General features: G+C 49.8%; 1 protein-coding gene across 4 annotated transcripts in view; it reads left to right on the top strand.

The window, feature by feature from the left end:
• Nucleotides 1-228: 228 nt before the first annotated feature.
• Nucleotides 229-9,370, top strand: part of CBLL1 (Cbl proto-oncogene like 1) — a 30,530-nt gene continuing 21,388 nt past the window's right edge. For 2 of the 4 annotated variants that reach the window (XM_088480199.1, XM_088480198.1), the window contains exon 1: nt 229-404. In XM_088480199.1, the coding sequence (XP_088336325.1) occupies nt 392-404 (13 nt within the window). In that variant the 5' untranslated portion in view covers nt 229-391. The remainder of the gene's footprint in view (nt 405-9,370) is intronic. The other 2 variants (XM_088480200.1, XM_088480201.1) reach the window with 2 other exon arrangements.

Here is a 9,370-nt window from a genome sequence, read left to right as displayed (position 1 = left end):
AGACCCCTTTATCTCTTCTCCCTTTCATTGCTATAAAGAAAAAAAAAGCCCTAAACCCAGGAAGTTCAGGAGCAGAACGATCTGTAGGTGGGAGAATGGCTGTGTCACTAGTAACAAGGCACGCAACGGCAACACTACATGTGACGGGATCGCGACATGACTCCTTGATGCAATACCTGCCTCGCGTGGTCGCGCACCACTGCCTGCAAGGCCCTGGCTCTCTCCCAAAACTCTGAGCTGTGTGTGTGATCGTGCACGCGATTTCTCTGACGTCATTTCATCGCGCTGGTCACGCTCCTTCCGAGCAAGCGCATTGGCCTGGCCAGTCACAGTGACGCCTCGCTCTTTCCTCTTCCTCACAGCGCTCGGTGACTTCCGCCCGGGCCTCACCATGGATCACAGCGGTGAGTACGGTTGGGGTGATGCCCTGGCTCATCCTTCGCCCGTACGCGCGCATCCCTGGCCCTACACTCGCTGGACAATGGCGGCAATTAGACCAGTCATTATAATTTCTGTTGCGCAGTTGTGTGCTGAGCTCCGGCCGAGGCCCTGTTACGCCGCTGCCTCTATAGGGCGGGCTTTCCTGTTAGTGCCGGGGTACAGTCTGATCCTTACACCCTAACAGCAACGCGGTACCGGGAAGCCGGCACTAGGCTCCGTGTCCTGTCTGCTGGGGCTCAGACGCATGCTACTGCCTCGCTGTAATATAGGACGATGTGTGGGTAACTAGTGACAGGGATCATCACCATGCAAAGGGGCGGGCAGACACAACACTTCACTACTAAAATCAATACATTGCCTGAAGGTACCCTCATAAGCGCCTGTTATTGGGGTGCTCACTTTCCCAGACCCACACAGTCCATAAATCATTGGTCTGGAATTAGGTGTCAGGGCGTGTTATCGTCTGTTTCCTTCTTTTCGTTTTCCTGATTGTCATTACAGTTAGTAATGCTGTGCAGCCATGGCCAGGAGCCTTCTGTATGCCTGTTTATACGTGCGGACACATTTCATGATGTGAATAATAAAGTATCTGAGAGCTGTGAGCCTGTGGATGTCAAAAGTACTTCAGAAGAATCCCTGTGGTTAATTTTGGATCTAGACTTGCTAAGTGATGATGAAAAGTTACTGTATCAGCTGTCGTGTGTTTTTTTTTGTTTTGGAAACATAAAATAAGTATAAAATACAAACAGCGCGCTTCGCACACTTAAAGCAAGTCAATAGTATGATCCGGTGTAGACACCAGAATCTGGAACTGCTGCACTTTAGAAAAAATGTAAACAAGTTTATTGAAATATCCAAAAAAACAAACTGCATAACTTAAAATGTACTTATCATTGAGGCCATCACAACAATATGCCCAATCTTGCATCTTGCTTGGTCCATAGCAATAATAATCCTCTATTAGCATAACTGCTCATATACTGCATATACATTTTATAGCGGTAACAGACGGTGCCACTGGTGGTCTTGAGAAAGTGGTAAACTATTTATTCCACCATTTATACCACTTTCTCAAGACCTCTAGTGCCGCTGTCTGTTACTGCTATCTATCCGAGGGCACGGGGGCAACATTGTTTTGAAGGAGTGCCAGACCAAATTGGCTATATATATATATATATATATATATATATATATATATATAAAAATCTCCCTCGAGTCCTGCACTGCCACGATCCACGCAATGTCCACCGTTGCCTTCTGGAAGAAATGTGAACCAGCTCTGTACAAACAAGCAGTGGCACTCGGTGTTTCAGTATAGAAAAATGTCTATTGATTTACAACAACATGATATCCGATGTTTCGGTGCACAGATGCCCCTTTATCAAGGTGAAGAAGTGATAAAGGGGCGTCTGTGCCCTGAAATGTCGTGTAGTGGATATGTGTCTTTAGACAGTATTTTTGTCAGTTACTTGATTATTTATATAAACGTTCTAAGTGCATCAGTGGAACATAAAACAAGTGAAGGCTGTACGAACACTTGAATATTAGAAAAAAATGGTTCTATTCTACACAATAGGGGGCAATCCTATTAGCCGCGATGATCTCGCCGGTGCGAGTCATTGCGGCAGTGGGCGCACTTTACGGCAGCCCAGATTCATTAAACTTTGCTTGCGGCCTTATAGGGTAGCGAGCAAAGTTTAGCGAATTCAGAGTCGAGGTGCGATGAGCCGGTCCATTGCCGGCGTTTTATCGCTGTTGCAATTGCACATTGCACCCTTCGCACGGAATATGATTGACCCCCCTAGTATCTTAAACTGTTTTGCTATTACCATAGTTATCCTGGCTCATAAGCAGTTTCACTTCTTTAACATAATTGTATTAAATAGCTATATACATGCCATAGATATGGGCACATTAGTTGCGCCATATCTGTGTGTGTATATATAAATGTGTTCCCGTTAGGCTGTTTTAGCGGGGCGCTGCGCCCTGCCCTATATGAAAGGGGCAAAATGCGACCTGCCTTTCTGCGTCACCTCGCTAAATCAAACTGCATTGTGCCTTCCCTACCCGTGGGTTAAGTTGTGGTGACGGCATTTATCCACCATTAGGATAAAGCTTGGCGGAAGCCCAGCACTTCTGTAAGTGCTGGGCACGCCCCCAAGATTGAAAAATTGGCAAAGTGACATGAGTGACAAATTGGGGGGGGGGGTGTCACAATGACACGCCCCCTCCCTCTCTGACCAGCCATGCCCCCTTCAGCACACAGATAGACTCCCTGCCCTGGAATAGCCTAGTTTGTTTAGGGCAGAGTGCTGATCCTGAGGGCACACCTGTGCCTAGTCACTTTGGGGGCATGTCCACAATAGTTTTTATGTCATTAGCATCACGTGCCCAGCACAGTGGCAACACAGTGAGTGCTGGGATGCTGCACTGTACATGTATCCAGGTATGAAGCTGGAATATACATGTGGCCATTTATGAGGCTCCACAGTAGATGCACTAAACATGTGCCTCATGCTGTGTGGCACACAGGGTTCTGGGTATGCCCTGTGCTGTGTGGCACACAGGGTTGTGGTGGTGTCCCGCGCTGTGTGGCACACAGGGTTGTGGGATTGCCCTGTTACATGAGGTACACAGGCTTGTGGAGGTGCAGGGAGAAGCAAGGAAGCCACACTATGTAACACGGGACAATGGGGGTGGGCTGCAGTTCTTGCTCACCCTTGGTGTACTAGATGCCTTCACTCTCCCAGCCAAGACACACACGTCCCAGGGAATGGGTATGAAATACGGCCGGCGGTTGGATTCACGTCAGCTGCAGCCCGAAAAGAGCAGAGTTAGAAGCAGCGGAAGCCCGACAGCGCTGGAAATCTCGATTGTGGATAGGTAAGTATCTACTAACCTAACCCTAACCCTCTTTAGGGGTGCCTAACCCTAACTTCCCCCCCAAGTGCCTAACCCTAATCCCCCCTGTAAGTGCCTAACCCTAACCACCCCCTTCCCCGCTGCCTAAACCTAAGTCCCCGGGGGGGTGCCTAACCTTAAGTCCCCCACGGGGGTGCCTAACCCTCCCTCCCCCTAGCCTAACCCTCCCGGGGGGGTGCCCCTAAGTCCCCCCCCGGGAGACCTAAACCCCCCCCCCCCGCGGCTGTCCGCTCGCGGCGCCCGGCATCACTACGATCGGGATGCCGGGCGCCGGTCTCCCGGCGTCTGGGAAATGTAGGCGTCTACATCTAGACGCCCGGCATTTCACCCTTGCCAGGATATGACAGTCGGGAAGCCGGCTGCCGGTATTTAGGCAGTCGGCTTCCCGATTGCTTCCCCGTCCCAGGACCCTGTCTGCAGTCACATTTCTTATCCGCTGTCGGCAGTGAAATGCGGCTCCTGCTTCATCACCACCTCAAGGTTTATCCAAGTCCTGGCTACTGCAAGAGAGGTCATGGCTGGAGGCAGCTCCATGGACATTATAGGTGCACTAGTAGAGCAGACAGCTCGGACCAAAAGCAGCCCCCTGCCAATCACAAGCAAGGATGGCCTCTTCAGCCAGTCAAGTCCCAAGGTGAGCAAGACCATGCTGTTGGCTGCCAACCACGTGCAACAAGGGCAGGGCCAGGTCCAGCCTAAGTTTGGTAGAGGAGATGTCAGTCACTGCGCAGCAGGGTTGCACAAAACTAAATTTAAAAAAAAATAAAAAAATTGGATTTATTTGATTTAAATCAGATTTTTTGGATTTAAATAGGATTTTTTTATTAAATTGTTTTCTTAAGTAAATGTTTTATTTTAGATTTTTACACCTTGTTTTAGTAATACATTAACAATTTTTGAAGTGAAAACAGTATCTAAATGAGCACAGTAATAGAATAAATACACACTAAACAGTTGCATCAAGAAGTACAATTAGGCTCTGAATTTCAGTCAATCAGTTGTTTGAGTCTGAGTCATATATTCAATATACATTTTACTATTTGTTATACAGTTACTTGGTTGATGATCATGGGATTTCTCTCTCACCATTCTTGGCAAAACAACCTGTATGTTTTTTTTATGTGGTGTAGGGAGGGACATACGTTTTAAATTTTTTTATCTTTATGATCTAATTCAACTGTTTGCCTATGTATTATCTGCACCACACATTATATAGCCCTATATTATACTGGAAAGATCACATAAACAACAGAAACTTTTATAAAATACCAAGGTCTGAAAATTTTTGCATGTTGGGTGTAAAGAACATTTGAAGATGGGCAGAAGGTTGACAAGCAGGATGGTGCAAATCCTCTTTTTTTTCGGATTGTTTTGACAGTGTATGCTTGAAAGATGAGTCATTCCTTGTCAAGGGGACCAGGGGCCCCACATGACCATCTCTGATTTTGTTGAAATTTTGCATGAAAGTTGGTATATATGTAGAACTAAGGCCCTCATTCAGAGCCGTACGCTCTGAGCAGAGCGCACGCTCTGAATGATTATGGAGCGTCCTCCTGGACGCTCGTATAGCTGTAGGTCACCACCCACAGCCTATACGAGCGTGCAGTTTGATGGCCGCGATGGTCGTGACCATCGCGACCATTGCCACTGCGAGCCGGAGCCTGTGGTTGAGGATTTCAACCGCAAGGCCCGGAGTGATGTCAGTGGGCCGGCTTCTGACGGTAGGCGTTTCCCTTGGGAACGCCCCCGTCAGGGAGGCACGCCCACCAAAGGGGGCGTGCTGTCAATCAACATCGACAGCACGCCCCCTTTGATCAGACACAACGAGCGAAGGAAAGTCCTTCGCTCGTCGCGTCTGGCGCATGCGCACGACGGAGCTCCCTCCGTCGTGCGCATGCTCAGTGCAGACCATCGACCCACTTGCGAGCGGACAGCCGCTCGCGAGTGGGTCTGAATCAGGCCCTAAGTTTGGTAAAGTTTCTGTTCACAGTATGCAACAGTAGTGGAGTTGTGGCCCTGGACCTAGAGGTAGTGAAACTGTCACCGAGTCTGCGGTGCACAATCAGCAATATTCAAGTTATTGCTGTGGCAGATCTATGAGAGCAAAAGTTGTGAAAGTGCACATGCTTATACAACATTTAAAGCTGATATCGAAAATCGCTGCCTCAAGGCTTACAAAAAAGTACTTTTTTGACAGTATGGGGCCAACAAATCTGTTATGTAAATTTTTTTCTGGAATTCAGCTGCCCCCATCTCCAAAGGAAAACATTATTTTAGTATGACATCCTAAGATAACAGGCTTTAAAGTTACTTAGTTCCTGTGATGTCATCTAAAATTGCTTTCACAAAACTTGTAATTAGGCATATTTGGACTAATAAAGACTAATATTTTTTCGTTAAATTAAGATGAGTTATCAAAAAAATCGGTCACGACTACTTTGACAAGATTTAGTTTATATTGTTAATTTGCAATAAAACTTTAATGTAACAATAAGTTAGTGAAAATCATAGCTTTTTTTTGTATATTGTTGTATATGCTGTACATATTGTTATATGTTGTGTCACTGATATGTTTTGTTATTAATAGCCTGTTATTTTTTAAATATGTATTCAATACTGTATATTAAAAAATGTATTTCTACTTCAGGGTCCATAGGGGGTCCACAGGGTTGACCTTGGGGTATAGCTGGATCTGGATCCACGGGCACCACGCAGTTAAAGCTTTCACTGCTCCCAGGATGCACTTGGGTCCGTCCTCCTCTATACCCCAAGCCACAGGCACCTCAGTTTTAGTTGGTGCCCGGCCGGAGTCGGGTCACCCTGTCGCAGTGGGGCTGCAGGAGCAGTCCCTAAGCTTTATTTTAAAAGAGAATTTTTTTTCTACTTTTTTTACACTATTAGAGTGGCAGCATCAGACTGTCCTTTAGGACGTCCACGCTGCCGCTCCTTCTCCCCGCTGGCGCCGCGACGCCAGTACAGCTCTGGGGATCGCGGCGGGACCCCAGAGCCTGTACTAGCCGGGCTCTGGGGACTCCCTTGACTGCTGCCGCATGCGAAGGGGATCAGGTAAGCCACGGGTCGCCGCGTGCGGCGGCCCGTGGATACTTTATATGCAGTCAGAAGCCTCCGGTCTCTGGGGACAGACCGGTGGCGCTAGCGGCGGCGGCGGGCTCCCCCTCTATAGAGGAATACCCCGCGTGTCCGCTAGACCACCACGGTAACAGGCTGGTAGCGGGACCGGCAACCCGGGGGTTAATTGCTAGCCAGGGGAGGCAGCCTTCACTGTCTAGCGGCTCCTCCCCTCAGCTCAGCGAGCCTTTCAACTAGCAGTCTGGCGTTGCTGAGCTGCTCTTATCTATCGGCCACTCCTCCTCTGAGGTCTCTGGCGGCCATCTTCACTGGCAGGCATCGCAGACTCCCAGGCGGTATCAAGTGGACCGGTCCTCCTGCGTACCTCTCCCCTGCTAAAGGACAGTGTACACAGCACTATAGTCCTCCCAGACACTGAATCTGGGCGGTTGATTGTAGTGAAAGGTGCAGTGAGTACTAACTTTTCTGCATTGTATGTGACTATTGCTAGTGCTGCCTGTCTGTGACTTATTCTCCTTACTGTCAGCTTATAACTATCCCTTTCCTTCTCCTACGGCCCGCAGGGGTGGGGGGGAAGGGCGTTTTTCTGATACCCTCACTTATATAAATCACGTATTTGTGGGGTCAGTCACATACTGTTGTGTGCTACACAGTACCATATCTGGGCTGTTGTGTCGCATACTGGTGAGTGCGCAGGTGTTAAAACCGTAATTCCTCTGGTGATACGTATTTCTTGTGTATTTACGGTATCATGTCTGATGAGGAGACTGAGCGCTCTGTGGCTCCTGTGCTATTTTCCTGCAGACGCTGTGCTGCTGGAGTTGATGGGGAGGACTTATCTCAAGATGGTCTGTGCGGGCGGTGCCAGCTGGTACTGGGCCCCTCCAACCCCCCTGTGTCACAGAACCCTCCTTGGGCGATGTTTTCACAGGTGCTGGCGTCTATTGCGGACCGGTTATCGGTCCCTTCTAGGGCGTTGCCTCAGCCCACCATCCCCCATTCCCCGGGTATTCCGCAAATATTGCGGTCTCCCCCCGGGGCCCAGACTGTGGGTCCTTACTCGGGACTGCCTGTGTATGTGCAGTCTCCCCCAGTGACGCGTCAGTCTGTAGTGCCTTTGCAGAGTTTTGCTCCGACGGCTCCTCCGTCTTGGGTGGATGTTCTCTCCAGCTCCGTACAGAGTCTGGCGGCTTCATCCTCGGCGTTTCAGTCAATGTTGCAAAGTGATGTGCCACCAAGGGCGTCTAAACGTCCGGTTGTGAGTTCACTAGCTGCGCAGTTGTCGGACTCGGAAGTGTCCTCAGATGATGGAGAAATCCATGAGGACTCTGACTCTGATGCCATGGGGCAGGAGGTGGAAGCTAAGTCCTCCTTTAATGTTCCAGCCTTAGTTAGGGCGGTGCGGGCTATCCTACATGTTGAGGATGATGCGCCGGCTCCTAGGTCGAAGTTTCCTAATTTTAAAAAGGCCAAGGTGACTTCAACTGTGTTTCCCCTGTCTGATCAGTTAACGGATCATATGGCGGCGGCCTGGCAATTACCCAGTAAGAGGTTCCATCCACAGAAGAGGTTGGCGGCGAACTATCCTTTTCCTGAAGCTCATTGCAGGAAATGGGAGACTCCGCCGGCGGTGGATTCCCACGTTACCCGCTTGATCAAAAGCGCGACTCTGCCATTGCCGTCTATCTCCTCTTTGAAGGATCCCACGGACAGGAAGGTGGAGACTTGTTTAAAGTCCATTTATTCTCTTTCCGGGGCGGTGGCTCGCCCGTCCATGGCTATCTCCTGGGTGGCTAAAGCCATTGAGGCATGGGCCAATGCCTTGGAGGATACCTTTCCTGATGAGGCTCCGGATATCCAGAGAGCGATAGTGGGACAGATGCGGGATGCAGCTTCCTATATCGGGGAAGCGTCTTTGGATGCCAGCCTGCTCCCTTCTAGGGTGTCGGCTGCAGCGGTGTCTGCTCGACACTCCCTGTGGCTGAGGTCCTGGAGGGCTGATGCAGATTCAAAAAAGGGTCTGGAGGCCTTGCCTTTTAATGGTGATTTACTATTTGGTCCGGATTTGGACAAGATAGTGGATACTTTGGCTAAGTCCAAGTCGGCTTTCCTCCCTTCGGCCTCTGCACCGGCTAAAGTGAGGAGCTCTGCCTTTCGGTCCTTTCAGGTTCAGGGTAAGGCCAAGGGCCAGTCCTTCCCGAGACATTCGGCGACCAAAGCCGCACCCAAGCCCAAGAAGCAGGCATGGAGTGCTCTGCACCCTTCTTCCAAGCAGGAGGATAAGCCTGCTGCCTGATGGGACGGGCCTCTCTCTGGGGGACCCCAGAGTGGGAGGCCGACTTCTCCAATTCGCCCAGTGTTGGCACAATACCACCACGGATGCCTGGGTTCGAGGAGTAGTCTCTCAGGGGTATGCCCTGTCTCTTCGGTTCAGACCGCCCCACCAGTTTTTCTGCACGAGTCCTTCTCTGGACAAGACAAAAGCTGGCCAGATTCAGGTAGCTATAGAATCCTTGCTACAAACGGGTCATTGTTCCCGTTCCGCAGTCTCAGCGCGGGACGGGGTACTATTCTACTCTGTTTCTGGTGCCGAAACCCAATGGTTCTCATCGCCCTATCCTGAATTTGAAGTCTCTGAACAGATACCTCAGAGTTCCCAGGTTCAGGATGGAAACGTTACGTTCCAACATTCTGGCGATGGAACCCGGGGAATATATGGTCTCCCTCGATATCCAGGACGCCTATCTCCATGTGCCCATAGCACCGGCACATCAGCGGTATCTGAGGTTTGCTATCCTGAACCATCACTACCAATTTCGGGCGTTGCCTTTCCACGGCTCCGAGGGTGATCACCAAGGTGATGGCAGTTATGGCTGCCCACCTTCGGGGTCAGGGTACACGACTGTTGCCGTACCTG

This window comes from Taudactylus pleione, unplaced genomic scaffold (assembly GCF_031769625.1).
Source record: "Taudactylus pleione unplaced genomic scaffold, aTauple2 ptg000251l, whole genome shotgun sequence".
In the NCBI taxonomy this organism is placed as follows: domain Eukaryota; kingdom Metazoa; phylum Chordata; class Amphibia; order Anura; family Myobatrachidae; genus Taudactylus; species Taudactylus pleione.
This window is presented reverse-complemented; position numbering and strand designations above follow the sequence as displayed.